General features: G+C 44.9%; 1 protein-coding gene across 7 annotated transcripts in view; it reads right to left on the bottom strand.

Moving 5' to 3' along the window:
• Positions 1-1242: 1242 nt before the first annotated feature.
• Positions 1243-23656, bottom strand: part of LOC135517169 (protein AF-10-like) — an 89836-nt gene continuing 67422 nt past the window's right edge. For 5 of the 7 annotated variants that reach the window (XM_064941233.1, XM_064941235.1, XM_064941231.1 and 2 more), the window contains 10 exons: positions 21419-21567; positions 17019-17136; positions 11012-11093; positions 8243-8403; positions 7900-8049; positions 7787-7818; positions 5461-5738; positions 4913-4933; positions 4754-4835; positions 1243-3191 (listed from right to left, as the gene is read on the bottom strand). In XM_064941233.1, the coding sequence (XP_064797305.1) occupies positions 2916-3191; positions 4754-4835; positions 4913-4933; positions 5461-5738; positions 7787-7818; positions 7900-8049; positions 8243-8403; positions 11012-11093; positions 17019-17136; positions 21419-21567 (1349 nt within the window). In that variant the 3' untranslated portion in view covers positions 1243-2915. Of the gene's footprint in view, positions 3192-4753; positions 4836-4912; positions 4992-5460; positions 5739-7786; positions 7819-7899; positions 8050-8242; positions 8404-11011; positions 11094-17018; positions 17137-21418; positions 21568-23656 lie in introns of those variants that run through there. The other 2 variants (XM_064941230.1, XM_064941234.1) reach the window with 2 other exon arrangements.

The following is a 23656-nucleotide window of genomic DNA, read 5'->3' on the forward strand; positions in this document are numbered from 1 at the left end:
GATGAACCCTGCTGCTTCTCCTCAGGACCTTCATCCTACAGGAGAGGGGGGGGGGGGCTACACACACAGACACATCTGATTCCGGTGATATTCCATGGGAATCCCGTCAGCTGCTCCCGAACACTTCAGTCTCCCGCTATCTCCTCCCTCTCGCTCCTCTGTTTTTGTCTCTCCCCTACTCTCCTCTGTCTCTCTGTTCCTGGCCCTAAACAACTCTGTCAGAGCGATCTGGTTCCATTCTGAACTGGAATCTTGGCCAGGCAGCTGGGAGTAAATTTTCCCTGGATCATCACCCTCACAACACACACACACACAGAGAGGATTAACCCCCTCACGATTCCCATAATGATTTACACCCAACTACAGCTGCTAATGGTTTTCTGCTAATGGTTTTCCTAAATGGTAATTTTTCATTTGAATTACTAAATTCATGTTTAATTTAAATACAATTTTAAATTAATTACTAAATACATGTTTAATTATTATTACTATGACTTCTTTTGATCTCTTCATCTGGACATTTTGGGCCAGTTTCCTGCTTCCAGATGAAGCAGGAAACTCAACGTGGAATTGTGTGTGCAACGACTGATGTTCTGCGGCTTAGTGTTTTGACTTTTGATCAGGCACCTCATCGGGCAGCATGGGGGTCCTCACTCAGCTGTTAACCTCCCCTCCCCCGGGGAGAAGCAGTGGCTGCTGGGAGGTGATCAATGATGGACGACGGCTCTGCTCCCAACCCAGAATGGGAATGCTGTGAATGGATTGAATGAGAGGGAGGAAAGGAGGAGGAGGACGGGGCGATGAATAAGGACAGGGGAGGAGGGAAGGAGAGTGGTGGACAAGGAGGTAGGGAGGGGGCATGTTTAAACAGCCTGGACTTGAGTGACAGGGCTGATAGAGGGTGAGGGTTGAAGAGTTGCTGGGGGGCTGAGATGTGAGGGGAAAGTGAGCTTTTAATTCCCCGAGCAGAAGCAGATGTAGCAGAATGGCGCACACACACACACACAGCCAGGCAGCTGGAAGTCATCAGGGACAGGGGTGCACATTGTGTGTGTGTGTTTGCTGGGGCAGGGGGAACCTGGACCACTATAAAAGGGGCATGCAGAAACTGCTAAACACTAGACAGAAGACGGCCAACGAGAGAGAGAGTGCGAGAGTCTGTTTGTCATCCCTTCATCCATCCAGAGATGGGGGTAAAGAGGTTAAACAAAGAGAAACATGTTATTAGACAGAAGGTTTAGGGAGGTAGATCTGTTCTTTATTCAACCAAAGCATTAAAATGCATTTGACAAAAAGCACTTGAACAGAGCTGTTAAATCAAGCTTTAACGATGTTCTCACTAGCTACAAACCACACCATGACGACATCCCACCACAGGCTTGCTGTAAGTCCTCCTCCTCGTCTTTTCACCAACAGTCAGTCTCTTTCTTTATCCAGAACGCTTCTTTATTTCGGTGACTTGAAATAGAAACATTTGAGGATGTTTTATGATTTTTCAGTTGTTCAAAATTGATCCAAACAAAAGTGAACACAGATGGAAACATGGTGCCGAGTATAAAATAAATGGTGTGAAACTTATAAAAACAATGAAACAATGTCGCTGCACATATAAAAATAAATTAATACTTTGTGTTCAGTCACCGTCTCCTATTGTCTGCTCATAAGATTCACACAAAATGAGGTTTCATTGGCTATCCTTCACACCAGCAGGGCCAATCACAATCACTTATTTATACCCCACAGCCAATGAAAAATATATATTTATTTACACAAACGAGGTAAAAACTGTGCCATTGAATCCACACCCCTCCCCACAATAGCAGCTATATACACCACCACCTCCACCACCACCACCACCACCACCACTACTTCAATCTTTCTGAGTACACAACAAATATTTGTTTCCATCAAAAATGTTTACAGAAAGAGTGAGAAAAACTTAAAACATTAGTATAAAACAAACGCTTGAAAGAACAGTGGGCACTTCTAAATAAATAAAAAGAGACCATTTATAAAGTTTGTTTCTGTAGTTTGTGAAAGCAGCACAATACAGTTTCCAGCTTCTCAGAATGTGTTGTGTGACCTGTTGCCTGGGCAACGCAGCTTGACAGCCAGTAATATGGTGAGAATGGATGTCTGACAGGAGAGACAGGAAGAGGAGTATGAGTAACCCTGCCCCCTCGGCTTTAGGCACTTGGCGATTGGACTGGCCAGTCATGAATGTTGTGGATTCCTATTGGCCGATGCTGAGAGTTGTGGGCACTAATGGGCTGGTTTGTGTGTGTGAGGTAGGTACAGCAGAAAGACAGTCTTACATTAGAGTGGTCTCTGGTCAGGTCTTATGCTGGTCCATACACACAGATATAGAGAGGTAACAGATGGGCTGGTTTGTGTGTGTGAGGTAGGTACAGCAGAAAGACAGTCTTACATTAGAGTGGTCTCTGGTCAGGTCTTATGCTGGTCCATACACACAGATATAGAGAGGTAACAGCAGTTACAAACTCCTCCCTCTCTTGAAACTGTCCAATGAGAGTCATACTTCCCAGACCGCATCTCTCCAGCTGAGCTGTGAGTCAGTCAGCTATGTTAGTGTCCTGATCGTTTTTTGGAGTTTGTAGTTCTATGTGGGCGAGCTTGTGTGGTTAAACACACAGCACTGATCACATGATGGTGGAGACCCCTGAGAGAGAGATAGATGGATGGATAGAGAGATGGATAGAGAGTAGAGAGAATCACCAACAGAAAGAGAGAGAGAGATGGATAGAGAGATGGATAGAGAGTAGAGAGAATCACCAACAGAAAGAGAGAGAGATGGATAGAGAGATGGATAGAGAGTAGAGAGAATCACCAACAGAAAGAGAGAGAGAGATGGATAGAGAGATGGATACAGAGAAGAGAGAGATATGTTTTGTGGGTCAGGTCTTCTCCTGTCCAGTGACTCCAACAGCTTTCTCAGCCAGCCGGGGCTTCTGTGCAGCGGCGTGTGTGTGTGTGTCGGGGTGTGTGTGCAGAGCCAGGAAGGGGTTGGCGGTGATGGTGCCGTGGGCGTTGGAGGAGGAAAGAAGGGAGGTGATGGGCAGCTGAGCAGAGGAGAGAGGGATGGCGGGAAGCTGGGAGGAGGAGAAAGACTGGAGTTGGTGGAGGTCTTGTTGTTGCTGCATCAACTGGTAAAATAACACCTGCTGCTGTTCCTAGAGAGAGGGAGAGAGGGAGAGAGACAGAGAGAGAGAGAGGGAGAGAGGGAGAGAGAGAGAGAGAGAGAGAGAGGAGAGAGGAGAGAGAGGAGAGAGAAAGAGAGAGAGAGGGGAGAGAGAGAGAGAGAGAGGGGGAGAGAGAGAGGAGAGAGGGGAGGAGAGAGGGGGGGAGAGAGAGGGGGGAGAGGGAGAGAGAGAGAGTATTTAATAAAGTATTTAATTTCCTTGTTTACCACAACAAATCTACTAACCCTACACATTTTATGAATTGAAAAATCATGGTGGAGTATACATTTTTTAATTTCCAATTGATGTAATCCATTAATGATTTTACTTGTCTGAATCGAATATGGCCATTTCTTATCATGAGGGAAAGCATATATTCCTGAACTGTAGGCTACACATTTTACATTTACAACTAAATTGTGATTATGTTCTTTTTTGAATCAAATGTTATTCTATTATAATGCGGATAGTGGAGAATATTTATTTATTTGTAGAACAACATGACAACACCCAAAATTGAACCTTTGTAATTTCATACAGGGCTGCTGTGGTATATTGCAGCCTACTTTACTGAAGAAACAATGCCTGAAATAGAAAGAAATGTGGTAGGGAAAGTCATTTTATGCCGGTATTGAAATAGTCTTTCACACACTGATGCAATCCACATCACTTTCATTTACAATGTGGTCGGCCAATAAATTAAAAGTTCTTCTTCAATAACTGTATTTTCGCAAAGTTATAATCATCATAATGAACAAAGGCTGCATTTTCAGTCAAATTATTTAATTTCAGTTGTAATGTCTTTCTTCCAAATCTCTTTTTAATATTCCGATTTCGTTGTTCCTGATAGGATGCGTCTTCATTAGGGCGGGACTAGTGAAGGAGGACCACGACCATTTCTGCTGTCTAATATCCAGCCGGGTTGACACCGTAAACAGCGTCAAATCACTAGTTTTATTCCTCTCTTTTTCCCATTGCAACCAGGGTTATTCTATCTCTGTGTTCAAATTAGGCCTTAATGTCCCAAAAATGCTGCAGTTGTAGCCTACCGTCCAATGAGGCCTGCGTATCTCAAAGCCATATAAAAGATCTTGGTTGCAAAATAGTTGCTATCGAGCTCAAAACTGAGAGCGGAGAAATAAAAAACCTGTTCCTAAAGAAAGATGATAACCTCCAAGTGTGACAACGAGACTCTTTGTTTTGCCCGGCAATAGGATTTTAAAAGGTTATTCAAATCAGAACACTTTGTTTTCTCTCGGAGCATTTGAGAGTGGTTTGATCAACACAGCAGCAGGCCCCTGAGAAACGGGTACAGGAGCAGACCGACACGGTCATTGCAGGAATCACGAGGATAATGCACTTTACTCTTCGACCAAAATCATGGTTTTAGCCTCCTAAACATTTTGAGTGAGGTGACCATGTAGAATGTGCAGCTCGCACTGATGCAACCAATTAAAAATGTAACTCGCACAGCCAAGTCAAAGGGCCGCAATATGCGACTAAATGGTGTCAGAACAGAGCCCTGGTGTGTGTGTGTGTGTGTGTGTGTTTACCGCAGAGGGCTGTGAAGACAGTAGCTGTTGTAGTTGGTTCTGGTGCAGTAAGAGCCTCTGCTGCTCAGACAAGGCATCCAACCTGAGTGAAAACACACAAAGACAGACACACAGTTAGAAAACTACAACACACACACACAAGAACACACACTCTCTCACCTGCTTTTAGCTGTAGCTGAGCTGATGTAATCCAATAGGAAAGCAGGGAGGGAGAAAATATAACGACATCAACTTGAAACTAAAGACAGAGCGAGAAACAACCATGTCAATCAATGGAAGGACAGACAGGTAGCCATGCAGTCAGCCAGAGACTACCAGGTAGCCATGCAGCCAGCCAGCCAGACTACCAGGTAGCCATGCAGCCAGCCAGCCAGACTACCAGGTAGCCATGCAGCCAGCCAGACTACCAGGTAGCCATGCAGCCAGACTACCAGGTAGCCATGCAGCCAACCAGCCAGACTACCAGGTAGCCATGCAGCCAGACTACCAGGTAGCCATGCAGCCAGCCAGCCAGACTACCAGGTAGCCATGCAGCCAGCCAGACTACCAGGTAGCCATGCAGCCAGCCAGACTACCAGGTAGCCATGCAGCCAGACTACCAGGTAGTCATGCAGCCAGCCAGACAGACTACAACGTAGCCATGCAGCCAGTCAGACAGATTACTAGGTAGCCATGCAGCCAGCCAGACAGACAGGCAGTGTACATACCTGGTGTTGATGGAGCTGGAGATGGGCAGAGCGGTGCTGGGGCCCGGTGAGGAGGTATGTGTGTAGCTGTATGTGTGAGGGCTGGAAGTGGTTTGTATGACTCTGTTCAGAACCCCCACTATCCCCCCCATCCCTAGCCCAGCTCCCCCTCCCAGCAGCATTGTTCCCATGGCAACCCCGTTGAGCTGAGGCGGCTGGGGAGGGCTGTGGGAGATGGAGGGGGGGGTGGAGAGAGAAGAGGTAGAGCCACCACTACTGCGGCCACACGACACGCTATCCTGCGAGAGAGACAGAGAGAGAAAGTGCTTTGTTTACCAATATCAGCATAACCAGTGTGCAATGACAGCATTACAGCATAACTAGTGTGCAATGACAGCATAACTAGTGTGTAACGACAGCATAACCAGTGTGCAATGACAGCATAACAGCATAACTAGTGTATAACGACAGCATAACAGCATAACCAGTGTATAACGACAGCATAACAGCATAACCAGTGTGCAATGACAGCATTACAGCATAACTATTGTGCAATGACAGCATAACAGCATAACTAGTGTGCAATGACAGCATTACAGCATAACTATTGTGCAATGACAGCATTACAGCATAACTAGTGTGCAATGACAGCATTACAGCATAACCAGTGTGCAATGACAGCATAACCAGTGTGTAACGACAGCATAACCAGTGTGTAATGACAGCATAACCAGTGTGTAACGACAGCATAACTACTGTGTAACGACAGCATAACCAGTGTGTAACGACAGCATAACCAGTGTGTAACGACAGCATAACAGCATAACCAGTGTGTAACGACAGCATAACCAGTGTGTAATGACAGCATAACCAGTGTGTAATGACAGCATAACCAGTGTGTAATGACAGCATAACCAGTGTGTAATGACAGCATAACCAGTGTGTAATGACAGCATAACCAGTGTGCAATGACAGCATAACCAGTGTGTAACGACAGCATAACCAGTGTGTAATGACAGCATAACAGCATAACTAGTATATAATGACAGCATAACAGCATAACTAGTGTGTAATGACAGCATAACCAGTGTGTAACGACAGCATAACTACTGTGTAATGACAGCATAACCAGTGTGCAATGACAGCATAACCAGTGTGCAATGACAGCATAACTACTGTGAATTACAGCATAACCAGTGTGTAACGACAGCATAACAGCATAACTACTGTGTAATGACAGCATAACCAGTGTGTAACGACAGCATAACCAGTGTGCAATGACAGCATAACCAGTGTGTAATGACAGCATAACCAGTGTGTAATGACAGCATAACCAGTGTGTAATGACAGCATAACCAGTGTGTAACGACAGCATAACTACAGCACAGCATAACCAGTGTGTAACGACAGCATAACAGCATAACTACTGTGAATTACAGCATAACCAGTGTGTAACGACAGCATAACAGCATAACTACTGTGTAATGACAGCATAACCAGTGTGTAACGACAGCATAACCAGTGTGTAATGACAGCATAACCAGTGTGTAACGACAGCATAACCAGTGTGTAATGACAGCATAACCAGTGTGTAACGACAGCATAACTACTGTGTAACGACAGCATAACCAGTGTGTAACGACAGCATAACAGCATAACTACTGTGAATTACAGCATAACCAGTGTGTAACGACAGCATAACAGCATAACTACTGTGTAATGACAGCATAACCAGTGTGTAACGACAGCATAACCAGTGTGTAATGACAGCATAACCAGTGTGTAACGACAGCATAACCAGTGTGTAATGACAGCATAACCAGTGTGTAACGACAGCATAACTACTGTGTAACGACAGCATAACCAGTGTGCAATGACAGCATAACCAGTGTGTAACGACAGCATAACAGCATAACCAGTGTGTAACGACAGCACAACCAGTGTGCAATGACAGCATAACAGCATAACCAGTGTGTAACGACAGCATAACTAGTGTGTAATGACAGCATAACAGCATAACTATTGTGTAATGACAGCATAACCAGTGTGTAATGACAGCATAACAGCATAACTAATGTGTAATGACAGCATAACCAGTGTGTAATGACAGCATAACCCGTGTGTAATGACAGCATAACTAGTGTATAACAACAGCATAACCAGTGTGTAATGACAGCATAACCCGTGTGTAATGACAGCATAACCAGTGTGTAACGACAGCATAACCAGTGTATAACGACAGCATAACTAGTGTGTAACGACAGCATAACCAGTGTGTAACGACAGCATAACCAGTGTGTAACGACAGCATAACCAGTGTTCTAGCTGGGTAACGGTGCTGCCTTACCTGAGCAGGTAGAGAGGAGTCACCCTTCACATCTGAAACACACAACATCACACAGTCAGACGGTGAGAGTGACAGTGTGTATGTCAGGGTGAGGTTAGGCAGTGTGTGTGTACCTTGGGCAGCAGCAGAAGGGGTGAAAGGCACAGACAGCTGAGCTGACAGGAGCTGCAGTCGTTCTTTCTTCATGGTCAGAGTTTTAATCTGGTCTTCTAGACGCCTGTTCTCCTGCTGCAGCTGGTGGAGGGACTTCAACAACCCCAACACTACCACACACAGAGATATTAAACCAATACAATACTGTTCTACTGCTGCAGCTGGTAGAGGGACTTCAACATCCCCAACACTACCACACACAGAGAGGAGACCATATTAAACCAATACAATTGAATTATCCAAACAATGAAATATAGGTGAGTAGATTAGATCTGATGAAGTCATGTAGGTGTGTGTGCTCACCATCTCCCTGTGCTCCCTGCTGCAGTAGGAGCTGTTGTCCATCACTCCACTGTCTCTCCAGCAGCTGTTCTATAGAGGTGTCCCCTCCGCCTCCCTGACCTGAACCTAACCCTGACGCTGACCCTGGGTCATACCGGATCTGTAGCCCACCTAAAGGAGAACTGGAGGATGAGAGGGAGGGTTTGGGGGAGAGAGAGAGGAGGGTTTGGGAGAGAGAGAGAGGAGGGTTTGGGGAAGAGAGACGACGGTTTGGGGGAGAGAGAGGAGGGTTTGGGGGAGAGAGAGAAGGGTTTGGGGGAGAGAGAGAGGAGGGTTTGGGGGAGAGAGAGAGGAGGGTTTGGGGGAGAGAGAGAGAGGAGGGTTTGGGGGAGAGAGAGAGAGGGGTTTGGGGGAGAGAGAGAGAGGAGGGTTTGGGGGAGAGAGAGAGAGAGGAGGGTTTGGGGGGGAGAGAGAGAGAGGAGGGTTTGGGGGGAGAGAGAGAGGAGGGTTTGGGGGGAGAGAGAGAGGAGGGTTTGGGGGGAGAGAGAGAGGAGGGTTTGGGGGGGAGAGAGAGGAGGGTTTGGGGGAGAGAGAAGAGGGTTTGGGGGAGAGAGAGGAGGGTTTGGGGGAGAGAGAGGAGGGTTTGGGGGGAGAGAGAGGAGGGAAGAGTAAAGGAGATTAAACACATAACATGAAACAAACATGAAGAATGTCAAACCAAAGCAACGTGTTGTTACAGGGTGTGCTTGGGCGGTATACCATACAGTATATCGTGGTATCGAAAGGTAGGATTTTCAAAACAGTCAGAAGTAGATATTTTAGTATTCACAAAAATGTAATTTAGCAAGTCACATGGTATACTTGTTTACAAAGCGCAAACTGAAGTTTCATGACCTGACGATTCACTGTTGAGCAGCGTCTAGAGAAGTGATCAAGTTAGACTTGAAATTCACATCTAATGTTTGCCAGCCAAATATCTTGGAGACAGAGAAACACCAGAGAGAGAAAGAGAAACAGAGAGAGAAACACAGAGAAAGAGAAACACAAAGAGAGAGAGAGAGAGAGAGAGAGAGAGAGAGAGAGAGAGAGAGAGAGAGAGAGAGACACACACAAAGAGAGAGACACACAGAGAGAGAGTGAGAGAAACAGAGAGAATGAGAGAGTGAGCAGAGTGGTGTGTGTATGGGAGAGAAAGAGTGTGTGTGTGTGTGTGTGGTGGGGGGGGGGGGGGGGGTACCCCTGGTGCAGTAAATCACTCTGTGTGAGTTTAGACACTGATGTGTGAGAGAGAAAGAGGGAGGAAAAAGAGAGCTAGGAGAGAACTTCACTGTTCAGGAATAAGCAACTGAGGGAGGGAGAGCATTTTTACCATTCCATCTCTCTTCCTAGTGTGCACACACACACACACACACACACACACACACACGCGCATGCACGCACGTGCACACACGCGCACACACACAACAAGAACATTCTTATTGGAAAAATTCAGCTAGTAAATGTTTGGAGCATACTGAAGGAAACCTTTAACTTCTTAAAATACCCTCCATTATTCAGTTATACACAGCACTACATCTATTTGCTATTTATACAGTAAAAAAAAAATCCATAAATATTTAAAGTAGTAAGCAACCAACCTTGTCGAGTTCAACTATCAATCCCACAAAGTGTAAAAGCTGCAGTGTCAAACACCCATTCCTCCACACACACATCCCTTTCCCAGACATCCCCACACGCGCTTGTTGGCAGAAAAACTGAGAAAAGGTCAACTATCTTTGTAAAAAAAATAAAAGCAAGCGCAGAGCTGAAGGACGTTTCCCACCATCACACACTCACAGAACAGACCAGAAAAGCCTGCAGGAGGGAGGGACAGAAGAAAGGAGGGGGGAGACCAGCGTGTGTGTGTTTGTGGGAGGGAGGGAGAAAGACCCCCCCCCACACAAGGGACCAGCGGAGGGGAAGACAGGAGAGGGGGATGGTGGAGAGAGAGGGGGAGGATGGGTAGAGAGAAAGAGAGAGAGGGGGGGGGGTGTGGAGAGAGAGAAAGGAGGGGATGGGTGGAGAGAGGGAGGGCTGGGTGGAAGAGAGGGGGGTTGGCTGGAGAGAGAGGGGGGTGGGTGGAGAGAAAGAGAGAGGGGGGATGTGGAGAGAGAGAGAGGAGGGGATGGGTGGAGAGAGGGAGAGCTGGGTGGAGAGAGAGGGGGGATGGCTGGAGAGAGAGAGGGGTGGGTGGGTGGGTGGAGAGAGAGGTGGGGTGGAGAGAGAGAGAGAGGGGGGTGGAGAGTGAGGGGGTGGAGAGAGAGCTAGAGAGGGGGTGGGTGGAGAGAGGGAGGGGGGTGGGTGGAGAGAGAGAGGGGGGTGGGTGGAGAGAGTGAGAGGGGGGGGTGAGTGGAGAGAGAGAGAGGGAGGGGTGAATGGAGAGAGAGGGGGGTGGAGAGAGAGGGATGGGTGGAGAGAGGGGAGGGTGGAGAGAGAGAGGGGGGTGGGTGGAGAGAGAGAGAGGGTGGAGAGAGAGAGAGAGGGGGTGGAAAGAGAGAGGAGGATAGAGAGAGAGAGAGAGAGAGAGAGAGAGAGAGAGAGAGAGAGAGAGAGAGAGAGAGAGAGAGAGAGAGAGAGAGAGAGAAAGAGGGATGGGTGGAGAGAGAGGGGGTGGAGAGAGAGAGGGGGTGGAAAGAGAGAGGAGGGTAGAGAGAGAGAGGGGAGAGAGGGAGAGAGGGATAGGTGGAGGGTATTTTGTGTGGAATGTAAATATGGGTTCACCGGGAATAGGGGGAATGTGTGTGTACTCACTGTGGAGAGAGGGTGGTCTTGGGAGAGGCTCGTCTGGGGAAGCCCTGAGCTCCAACACTGTTTCCATCTCCAACATCCTGATCTACACACAGTAAATAACACACTTACAACTGTGATAGTATCTCCCTCCCTCCCAGGCCAGACGTTCATTTTCCTTGCAAAGAGTAATGAATCTCACACGCTAACACAGCACACAGGCTAACACAGCACACAGGCTAACACAGCACACAGGCTAACACAGCACACAGGCTAACACAGCACACAGGCTAACACAGCGCACAGGCTAACACAGCGCACAGGATAACACAGCACACAGGCTAACACAGCACACAGGCTAACACAGCGCACAGGATAACACAGCACACAGGCTAACACAAGCACAGGCTAACACAGCGCACAGGATAACACAGCGCACAGGATAACACAAGCACAGGCTAACACAGCGCACAGGATAACACAGCGCACAGGCTAACACAAGCACAGGCTAACACAGCGCACAGGATAACACAGCGCACAGGCTAACACAAGCACAGGCTAACACAAGCACAATAGTATACGGGACTTGACATGCGCTGGTCTCCACTTCCGACAGACAATCTCAACTCCTATTTGACCCCCTTTGACTCTCTTCTTCACCTTTCCTGCCTGTCATTCAAAAGCAAAAACACCCTCACACACAACCCAGTCGCATTATAGTTAACCCCTAGAGGTCAGGGAGGACCAATGGCTGCAGGCGATACTGAAACTCCAGGAAACCCTTGACTCACCCCTTCCTCCCACACCTCCCCCTTAGGGCTGGGTGGCGTACCGTATTTATTATGTACCAGTGTTGATGCACAGACCACTTTCAGTTTGTTCTCCACCTTTTGTAACAGTGTTTCAATCTTTGCCTTGTTAAATGTGATACGCTACTCCGGTGTATGTCAGTTTTATAGGTTACTCCTTTTTCTACTTGAGTCACCTCTCTCTCTAACCACACCAAGCCCTGCCCCCTGTCACTCAAGGAGAGAGCAGTTGCTCCACCACAGAGTGACGAGCACTTAGTTGCTGTTCACACTGCATGGTCAGATGGCTGCAACAATGTTGCTGACATGCTGCATTCTAGAAGCGTTCTATACACTATTAGTGTGTGTACCGTGCATTCTAGAAGCATTCTATACACTATTAGTGTGTGTACAGTGCATTCTAGAAGCGCTCTATACACTATTAGTGTGTGTACCGTGCATTCTAGAAGCATTCTATACACTATTAGTGTGTGTACAGTGCATTCTAGAAGCGCTCTATACACTATTAGTGTGTGTACCGTGCATTCTAGAAGCATTCTATACACTATTAGTGTGTGTACAGTGCATTCTAGAAGCGCTCTATACACTATTAGTGTGTGTACCGTGCATTCTAGAAGCATTCTATACACTATTAGTGTGTGTACAGTGCATTCTAGAAGCGCTCTATACACTATTAGTGTGTGTACCGTGCATTCTAGAAGCGTTCTATACACTATTAGTGTGTGTACAGTGGATTCTAGAAGCATTCTATACACTATTAGTGTGTGTACAGTGCATTCTAGAAGCGCTCTATACACTATTAGTGTGTGTACCGTGCATTCTAGAAGCGTTCTATACACTATTAGTGTGTGTACAGTGGATTCTAGAAGCATTCTATACACTATTAGTGTGTGTACAGTGGATTCTAGAAGCATTCTATACACTATTAGTGTGTGTACAGTGCATTCTAGAAGCGCTCTATACACTATTAGTGTGTGTACAGTGCATTCTAGAAGCGTTCTATACACTATTAGTGTGTGTACAGTGCATTCTAGAAGCGTTCTATACACTATTAGTGTGTGTACAGTGCATTCTAGAAGCGTTCTATACACTATTAGTGTGTGTACAGTGCATTCTAGAAGCGTGTGTGTACCGTGCATTCTATATACACTATTAGTGTGTGTACAGTGCATTCTAGAAGCGTTCTATACACTATTAGTGTGTGTACCATGCATTCTAGAAGCGCTCTATACACTATTAGTGTGTGTACAGTGCATTCTAGAAGCGTTCTATACACTATTAGTGTGTGTACAGTGCATTCTAGAAGCGTTCTATACACTATTAGTGTGTGTACAGTGCATTCTAGAAGCGTTCTATACACTATTAGTGTGTGTACCGTGCATTCTAGAAGCGCTCTATACACTATTAGTGTGTGTACCGTGCATTCCAGAAGCGTTCTATACACTATTAGTGTGTGTACCGTGCATTCTAGAAGCGCTCTATACACTATTAGTGTGTATACAGTGCATTCTAGAAGCGTTCTATACACTATTAGTGTGTGTACCGTGCATTCTAGAAGCGCTCTATACACTATTAGTGTGTGTACCGTGCATTCCAGAAGCGTTCTATACACTATTAGTGTGTGTACCGTGCATTCTAGAAGCGTTCTATACACTATTAGTGTGTGTACAGTGCATTCTAGAAGCGTTCTATACACTATTAGTGTGTGTACAGTGCATTCTAGAAGCGTTCTATACACTATTAGTGTGTGTACAGTGCATTCTAGAAGCGTTCTATACACTATTAGTGTGTGTACCGTGCATTCTAGAAGCGTTCTATACACTATTAGTGTGTGTACCGTGCATTCTAGAAGCGTTCTATACACTATTAGTGTGTGTACCGTGCATTCTAGAAGCATTCTATACACTATTAGTGTGTGTACCGTGCATTCTAGAAGCGTTCTATACACTATTAGTGTGTGTACACCGTGTGCATTCTACTTCTATACACTATTAGTGTGTGTACCGTGCATTCTAGAAGCGTTCTATACACTATTAGTGTGTGTACCGTGCATTCTAGAAGCGTTCTATACACTATTAGTGTGTGTACCGTGCATTCTAGAAGCGTTCTATACACTATTAGTGTGTGTACCGTGCATTCTAGAAGCGTTCTATACACTATTAGTGTGTGTACCGTGCATTCTAGAAGCGTTCTATACACTATTAGTGTGTGTACCGTGCATTCTAGAAGCGTTCTATACACTATTAGTGTGTGTACCGTGCATTCTAGAAGCGTTCTATACACTATTAGTGTGTGTACCGTGCATTCTAGAAGCGTTCTATACACTATTAGTGTGTGTACCGTGCATTCTAGAAGCGTTCTATACACTATTAGTGTGTGTACCGTGCATTCTAGAAGCGTTCTATACACTATTAGTGTGTGTACCGTGCATTCTAGAAGCGTTCTATACACTATTAGTGTGTGTACCGTGCATTCTAGAAGCGTTCTATACACTATTAGTGTGTGTACCGTGCATTCTAGAAGGCGTTCTATACACTATTAGTGTGTGTACATTCTAGAAGCGTGCATTCTAGAAGCGTTCTATACACTATTAGTGTGTGTACCGTGCATTCTAGAAGCGTTCTATACACTATTAGTGTGTGTACCGTGCATTCTAGAAGCGTTCTATACACTATTAGTGTGTGTACCGTGCATTCCAGAAGCGTTCTATACACTATTAGTGTGTGTACAGTGCATTCTAGAAGCGTTCTACACACTATTAGTGTGTGTACCGTGCATTCTAGAAGCGTTCTATACACTATTAGTGTGTGTACCGTGCATTCTAGAAGCGTTCTATACACTATTAGTGTGTGTACCGTGCATTCTAGAAGCGTTCTATACACTATTAGTGTGTGTACCGTGCATTCTAGAAGCGTTCTATACACTATTAGTGTGTGTACCGTGCATTCTAGAAGCGTTCTATACACTATTAGTGTGTGTACCGTGCATTCTAGAAGCGTTCTATACACTATTAGTGTGTGTACCGTGCATTCTGAAAGTATTCAAACCCCTTGACTTGTTCCACATTATGTTACGTTGCAGGATGATTCTACAATGGATTGAAAAAAATAAATCCTCATCTACATACAATTCCCCATAATGTCAAAGCAAAAATGTATTACAAATAAATAACAGAAATACTACATTTACATAAGTATTCACACCCTTTACTCAGTACTTTGTTGCAGTGATTACAGCCTCGCGTCTTCTTGGGTATGACGCTACAAGCTTGGCACAACTCTATTTGGGGAGTTCCTCCCATTCTTCTCTGCGGATCCTCTCAAGCTCTGTCAGGTTGGATGGAGAGCGTCTCAGCACAGCTATTTTCAGGTCTCCCAGAGATGTTAGATTGGGTTCAAATCCGGTCTGAAAAGTGTTAGTCAGGTATTCTGTCACGGTGTACTCTCTGTTTAGGGACAAATAGCATTCTAGTTTGCTCTGTTTTTTTGTTAATTATTTCCAATGTGTCAAGTAATTATCTTTCTGTTTTCTCATGATTTGGAAAGGTCTAATTGTGTTGCTGTCCTGGGGCTCTGTTTGTGTTTGTGAATAGAGCCCCAGGACCAGCTTGCTTAGGGGACTCTTCTCCAGGTTCATCTCTCTGTAGGTGATGGCTTTGTTATGGAAGGTTTGGGAATCACTTCCTTTTAGGTGGTTGTAGAATTTAACAGCTCTTTTCTGGATTTGGATAATTAGCGGTTATTGGCCTAATTCTGCTCTGCATGTATTATTTGGTGTTTTACGTTGTACACGGAGGATATTTTTGCAGAATTCTGCATGCAGAGTCTCAATTTGGTGTTTCGTGAATTCTTGGTTGGTGAGCGGACCACAGACCTCACAACCATAAAGGGCAATGGGTTCTATAACTGATTCAAGTATTTTTAGCCAAATCCTAATTGGAGTATTTCTAATTTTATGTTCCTTTTGATGGCGTTGAAGGCCCTTTTTGTTCACAGCTTTGTTGAAGTTACATGTGGTGCTGATGTTTAGGCCGAGTTATGTATAGTTTGTGTGCTCTAGGGCAACAGTGTCTAGATGGAATTTGTAGGGCAACGGTGTCTAGATGGAATTTGTATTCGTGGTGCTGGCGACTGGACCTTTTTTGGAACACCCTTATTTTTGTCTTACTGAGATTTACTGTCAGGGCCCAGGTCTAAAAGTTTGTCTTTTCTGAGCAAGATGTTGCTAACATAATTTGTGTTAGCTGCTAATGCTAATCACTAGTGAGTACATTTAGCTAGCTTGCTAGCTGGCCAGCTAAGAGTCACAGCAAATGTAGCTAGTTAGCTAATACTGCCTGCTACCAGTGCTGGTGTAGGCTTTGATAAGCATGCTTGTGCAACGGTATAGATAGGAATAAGCAAAGCATTAATATGTTGGCCAGCTAGCTAGCTACATGAAGTAAGAAAACATGTAATGTAACATCTAAATTAGGCTTACCTGGAAACACTGACCAACACTTTGGTTCCTACCCGGTCAATAATTACTCACTGGCTTATTCATTTGTTTTCATGTCAAACAACAATGTATTCAAGGTTCAGCTCACTATATTTCAAGTATAGAATTCAAATAATCATTATATTTCCATGATTTCAATAGTTCACCAATTAACTAAGCCTATATTTTTGCCCATATCATGCTGCCTGTCAGTGTGGAAATAATGACAAAAGTGCAGAAAATACAGATATTGATGAAAATGCTGAAAATCATTTTGTTTGTTTGGAATCACTTATAATTTATGTGTTGCCACCCTAGGGTCATGAGATACTCAGAAAGCATATTTACAGCATTTAATATTCAAAAACCTAAAATACTGTCAAAAATGTGAAAAATATTGTGATATGATATTTTGCCCATATCACCCAGCCCTACTCCTCCAATGTCCACCTACCTCCACAAGTAGACCAGTCATCACATCCCATACAGTCAATCCTTCTCTCTAACCCGGCACTGCTGTGTGTGGTTTGTGTGTGTGTGTGTGTGTGTGTGTGTGTGTGTGTGTGTGTGTGTGTGTGTGTGTGTGTGTGTGCGTGTGTGTGCGTGCGTGCATACGTGCGTGTGTGCTGTAACCTAAGCAGTGTGTCAGTGGGAGGAGTCAGTCAGTGGATGTGGTGACCTCTGGACCCTCTATAGACCGTGACTTATCCATGATCACACACACACACACACATGTTGGTGCCAACCTGTGGGGGAAGCCTCAGACTGTGCGATGAGAGCAGCCATGGCAGAGTTGGGGTTGAGTCGGTTTCCAAACATGTGGGAGGGAGCCATGTTGAACACTAGACCTGGTAACCCACTCACCTACAGGAGAAAGACACTCAGTTACAATACATGGGGATGACTGGATGCGGTTGGTGACTTGGGGAGACAGACACACTGTGAACGCTTTCTGTCCTCCACAGGTAGTAAATAGACATGATGTCCTGCTACCCTGGGCCTCCTCTCCGCTATGTATGAGAGGGGAGAATGTGTGTGGTAGGACAAGAAGGGTGACTGGTAGAATTGGATCCCTTTTACTCCTCAATAGTGCCTGTCAGATCAGGGGAAAGCAGAGAGGGCCTAAAGCAGCACCTAGATCTTCTGCACAGATTCTGTCAGACCTGGGCCCTGACAGTAAATCTCAGTAAGACAAAAATAAAGGTGTTCCAAAAAAGGTCCAGTAGCCAGGACCATAAATACAAATTCCATCTAGGCACCGTTTCCCTAAAGCACACAAACTATACATACCTCGGGCTAAACATCAGTGCCACAGGTAACTTCCACAAAGCTGTGAACGATCTGAGGGACAACGCAAGAAGGGCCTTCAATGTAGGATCTGGCAAAAATACACTGCTCCAAAAAATAAAGGGAACACTAAAATAACACATCCTAGGTCTGAATGAATGTAATATTCTTATTAAATACTTTTTTCTCTACATCGTTGAATGTGCTGACAACAAAATCACACAAAAATGATCAATGGAAATCAAATGTATCAACCCATGGAGGTCTGGATTTGGAGTCACACTCAAAATTAAAGTGGAAAACCACACTACAGGCTGATCCAACTTTGATGTAATGTCCTTAAAACAAGTCAAAATGAGGCTCAGTAGTGTGTGTGTGGCCTCCACGTGCCTGTATGACCTCCCTACAACGCCTGGGCATGCTCCTGATGAGGTGGCGGATGGTCTCCTGAGCGATCTCCTCCCAGACCTGGACTAAAGCATCCGCCAACTCCTGGACAGTCTGTGGTGCAACGTGGCGTTGGTGGATGGAGCGAGACATGATGTCCCAGATGTGCTCAATTGGATTCAGGTCTGGGGAACAGGGCGGGCCAGTCCATAGCATCAATGCCTTCCTCTTGCAGGAACTGCTGACACACTCCAGCCACATGAGGTCTAGCATTGTCTTGCATTAGGAGGAACCCAGGGCAAACCGCGCCAGCATATGGTCTCACAAGGGGTCTGAGGATCTCATCTCGGTACCTAATGGCAGTCAGGCTACCTCTGGCGAGCACATGGAGGGCTGTGCGGCCCCCCAAAGAAATGCCACCCCACACCATGACTGACCCACCTCCAAACCGGTCATGCTGGAGGATGTTGCAGGTAGCAGAACATTCTCCACGGCGTCTCCAGACTCTGTCACGTCTGTCACATGTGCTCAGTGTGAACCTGCTTTCACCTGTGAAGAGCACAGGGCGCCAGTGGCGAATTTGCCAATCTTGGTGTTCTCTGGCAAATGCCAAACGTCCTGCACGGTGTTGGGCTGTAAGCACAACCCCCACCTGTGGACGTCGGGCCCTCATACCAACCTCATGGAGTCTGTTTCTGACCGTTTGAGCAGACACATGCACATTGGTGGCCTGCTGGAGGTCATTTTGCAGGGCTCTGACAGTGATCCTCCTGCTCCTCCTGGCACAAAGGCGGAGGTAGCGGTCCTGCTGCTGGGTTGTTGCCCTCCTACGGCCTCCTCCACGTCTCCTGGTGTACTGGCCTGTCTCCTGGTAGCGCCTCCATGCTCTGGACACTACACTGACAGACACAGCAAACCTTCTTGCCACAGCTCGCATTGATGTGCCATCCTGGATGAGCTGCACTACCTGAGCCACTTGTGTGGGTTTTAGACTCCGTCTCATGCTACCACTAGAGTGAAAGCACCTCCAGCATTCAAAAGTGACCAAAACATCAGCCAGGAAGCATAGGAACTGAGAAGTGGTCTGTGGTCACCACCTGCAGAACCACTCCTTTATTGGGGGTGTCTTGCTAATTGCCTATAATTTCCCCCTGTTGTCTATTCCATTTGCACAACAGCATGTGACATTTATTGTCAATCAGTGTTGCTTCCTAAGTGGACAGTTTGATTTCACAGAAGTGTGATTGACTTGGAGTTACATTGTGTTGTTTAAGTGTTCCCTTTATTTTTTTGAGCAGTGTACTTGAATCAGTTATAGAACCCATTGCCTTTTATGGTTGTGAGGTCTGGGGTACGCTCACCAACCAAGAATTCACAAAATGGGACAAACACCAAATTGAGACTCTGCAGAATTCTGCAAAAATATCATCTGTGTAGAACTTAAAACACCAAATAATGCATGTATCGGGGCGGCAGGGTAGCCTTGTGGTTAGAGCGTTGGACTAGTAACTGGAAGGTTGCAAGTTCAAACCCCCGAGCTGACAAGGTACGAATCTGTCGTTCTGTCCCTGAACAGGCAGTTAACCCACTGTTCCTAGGCAGTCATTTAAAATAAGAATTTGTTCTTAACTGACTTGCCTAGTTAAATAAAGGTAAATAAAAAATAAATAAAAAATAATGCATGTAGAGCAGAATTAGGCCGATACCCACTAATTATCAAAATCCAGAAAAGAGACGTTCAATTCTACAACCACCTAAAAGGAAGCGATTCCCAAACCTTCCATAACAAAGCCCTCACCTACAGAGAGATTATCCTGGAGAAGAGTCCCCTAAGCATGTTGGTGCTGGGGTTCTGTTCACAAACAGACCCCACAGAGCCCCAGGACAGCAACACAATTAGACCCAACCAAATCATGAGAAAACAAAAAGATAATTACTTGACACATTGGAAATAATTAACAAAAAAACTGAGCAAACTCGAATGCTATTTGTCCCTAAACAGAGAGTACACAGTAACAGAATACCTGACCACTGTGACTGACCCAAAATTAAGGAAAGCTTTGACTATGTACAGACTAAGTGAGCATAGCCTTGCTATTGAGAAAGGCCGCCATAAGGCAGACCTGGCTCTCAAGAGAAGACAGGCTATGTGCACACTGCCCACAAAATGAGGTGGAAACTGAGCTGCACTTCCTAACCTCCTGCCAAATGTATGACTATATTAGAGACACATATTTCCCTTAGATTACACAGATCAACAAAGAATTTGAAAATAAACCCAATTTTTATAAACTCCCATATCTATTCGGTGAAATACTAGTGTGCCATCACAGCAGCAAGATTTTGTGACCTGTTGCCACAAGAAAATGTCAACCAGTGAAGAACAAACACCATTGTAAATACAACCCATATTTATGTTTATTTATTTTCCCTTTTGAACTTTAACTATTTGCACATCGTTACAACACTGTATATATACATAATATGACATTTGAAATGTCTTTATTATGTTGGAGTGTAATGTTAACTGTGATTTTGTTTAGTTTATTTCACTTTTGTTTCTTATCCATTTCATTTGCTTTGGCGATGTAAACATATGTTTCCCAGGCCAATAAAGCCCTTTGAATTGAAATGAGAGAGATGGGGGGAGGGACAACTGGGCAGAGAGAGGGGGGTTGAGCAGAGGGGTACAACTGGGCAGAGAGGGAGAGAAAAAGAGCCCCTGCTCATTTGGAAAGAGGACCAGCTAGGAGGTCAGGGGTCAGAGATGGGGGGTGGTCAGGATGTTAGATATGAAACCTGTCTCTCATGCTTTCCAAAACTTTATTTAACTTGTATGTCTCTGACATTAACGTTGATCTGACTGCTCAGAACAGGTCTAGTCTGTGTGTGTGTGGTGTGTGGTGTCTGGTGGTGTGTATGTGTGTGGTGGTGTCTGGTGGTGTGTATGTGTGTGGTGGTGTGTATGTGTGTGGTGGTGTGTATATGTGTGTGTGTGTGTATGTGTGTGTATATGTGTGGTGTGTATGGTGTGTGTGTGTATGGTGTGTGTGTGTATGGTGTGTGTGTGTGTGTGTGTGTGTGTGTGTGTGTGTGTGTGTGTGTGTGTGTGTGTGTGTGTGTGTGTGTGTGTGTGTGTGTATGGTGGTGTGTATGTGTGGTGTGTATGGTGTGTGTGTGTGCATGCCTGTGTATGTATGTATGTACAGTGGGGCAAAAAAGTATTTAGTCAACCACCAATTGTGCAAGTTCTCCCACTTAAAAAGATGAGAGGCCTGTAATTTTCATCATAGGTACACTTCAACTGTGACAGACAAAATGAGAAAAAAAAAATCTAGAAAATCACATTGTAGGATTTTTAATGAATTTATTTATGTGTATGTGTGTGTGGTGAGCGGTGGTGTGTATGTGTGTGTGCGTGGTGGTGTGTGTGTGTGTGTGTGCACGTGTTTATGTGTGTGTGTCTGCTCACATGGGAGGAGGCTGTGCTGGTCAGGGGGGCTGTGGCAGTGAGGGGAGTGGGAGGGGCTAGTGAGGGTGTTGGCTGCTGCAACTCAGAGTTAGCGCCACCCATAGCAACAGGTCCCGCCCCTGATGACACGTCACCACTGGAGAATGCACCTACAAAGAGAGACATCATCATCATCACTATGATCATTTTTCATAACCATGGAAGTCCTCATTGTTTGGTGTTGATAAGTCTGCAGGAAAGTAGTGATTGATGCCATGAATGAGTGGGCTTGATCAAATCAGAGCAATAACAGGCATTCAGCATGTATACACATATTAAACACACACAAACACACCCAAAAATATTACACACACACCCAGGTATTAAACACACACACCCACACATTAAACACACACACCCAGATATTAAAGACACACACACACACACACAAACACATATTAAACACACACACACACAGGTATTAAACACACACACACACACACACACACACACACACACACACACACACAGGTATTAAACACAAACACCCAGGTATTAAACACAAACACCCAGGTATTAAACACACACACACACACAGGTATTAAACACACACACACACACACAGGTATTAAACACACACACACAGGTATTAAACACAAACACCCAGGTATTAAACACAAACACCCAGGTATTAAACACACACACACACACACAGGTATTAAACACACACACACAGGTATTAAACACACACACCCAGGTATTAAACACACACACACACACAGGTATTAAACACACACACACAGGTATTAAACACACACATAGGTATTAAACACACAGACACAGGTATTAAACACACACACACCCAGGTATTAAACACACACACCCAGGTATTAAACACACACACCCAGGTATTAAACACACACACCCATGTATTAAACACACACACAGGTATTAAACACACACACAGATATTAAACACACACAAACACACATACATATTAAAGACACACAAACAAATGCATATTAAACACACGCAGTATGTCAGTCCTGCAGCTGACCCAGAATAACAGGAAGAAATCTGATGACTCACACATTCTTCTATCACAACACACAGCTTTTCATACAGGGTTGAAGACTGGAGAGGCCCCATACATATTCATGTGACTCCATCACATGTCCTTCTATTTCTCTGTTTGTTGTTGCTGCTGCTGCTGCCATTTCATTGATTTTATATACACACATACACACACACAGAGCGCACACACACACACACAGACACACGGGATAAACTCTGCCCCTGCCCCTTAGTGACCCCTGGGATGGTGGTGGTGGTTGTGGGGAGAAGAAGAGAGCGAGAGAGAGAGGCCCCCATCACCCCACAAAAGACTGAATGGCTGTTGGCAGCACACATTCACAAGAGGAACAAGAGTGCTTTGTGCCTGAGAGGGGGGGTGGGGATCACATACTGCATAAACTCCTAGACTACTCCTCAAATCATACCATCATCTACACAATACAACACAGCTCCTAACTTACAAGATTGTTGAAGACGATCCACTATTTATATACCGATAAGGTCATTTCAGATGATGGTCTGATACCATTCAATAACAGAATTCTTTAGCAGACATTAATGTTAAAATAAGACAACTGACTACATTAAGCTCCATTATTTGATGCTACCTTAAATGTGCATGTATTAAGTAGTTGTTGGGGAATTGTCAGATCACTTGTTAGATATTACTGCACTGTAGGGAACTAGAAGCACAAACATTTCGCTACACTCGCATTAACATCTGCTAAACATGTATATGTGACCATTAACATCTGCTAACCATGTGCATGTGACCATTAACATCTGTTAACCATGTGTATGTGACCATTAACATCTGTTAACCATGTGTATGTGACCATTAACATCAGATAACCATGTGTATGTGACCATTAACATCTGATAACCATGTGTATGTGACCATTAACATATGTTGACCATTAACATCTGCTAACCATGTGAATGTGACCATTAACATCAGATAACCATGTGTATGTGACCATTAACATCTGATAACCATGTGTATGTGACCATTAACATCAGATAACCATGTGTATGTGACCATTAACATCTGATAACCATGTGTATGTGACCATTAACATCAGATAACCATGTGTATGTGACCATTAACATCTGATAACCATGTGTATGTGTGAACATTAACATATGTTGACCATTAACATATGTTAACCATGTGAATGTGACCAT

This window comes from Oncorhynchus masou, chromosome 28, assembly GCF_036934945.1.
Source record: "Oncorhynchus masou masou isolate Uvic2021 chromosome 28, UVic_Omas_1.1, whole genome shotgun sequence".
In the NCBI taxonomy this organism is placed as follows: Eukaryota; Metazoa; Chordata; class Actinopteri; order Salmoniformes; family Salmonidae; genus Oncorhynchus; species Oncorhynchus masou.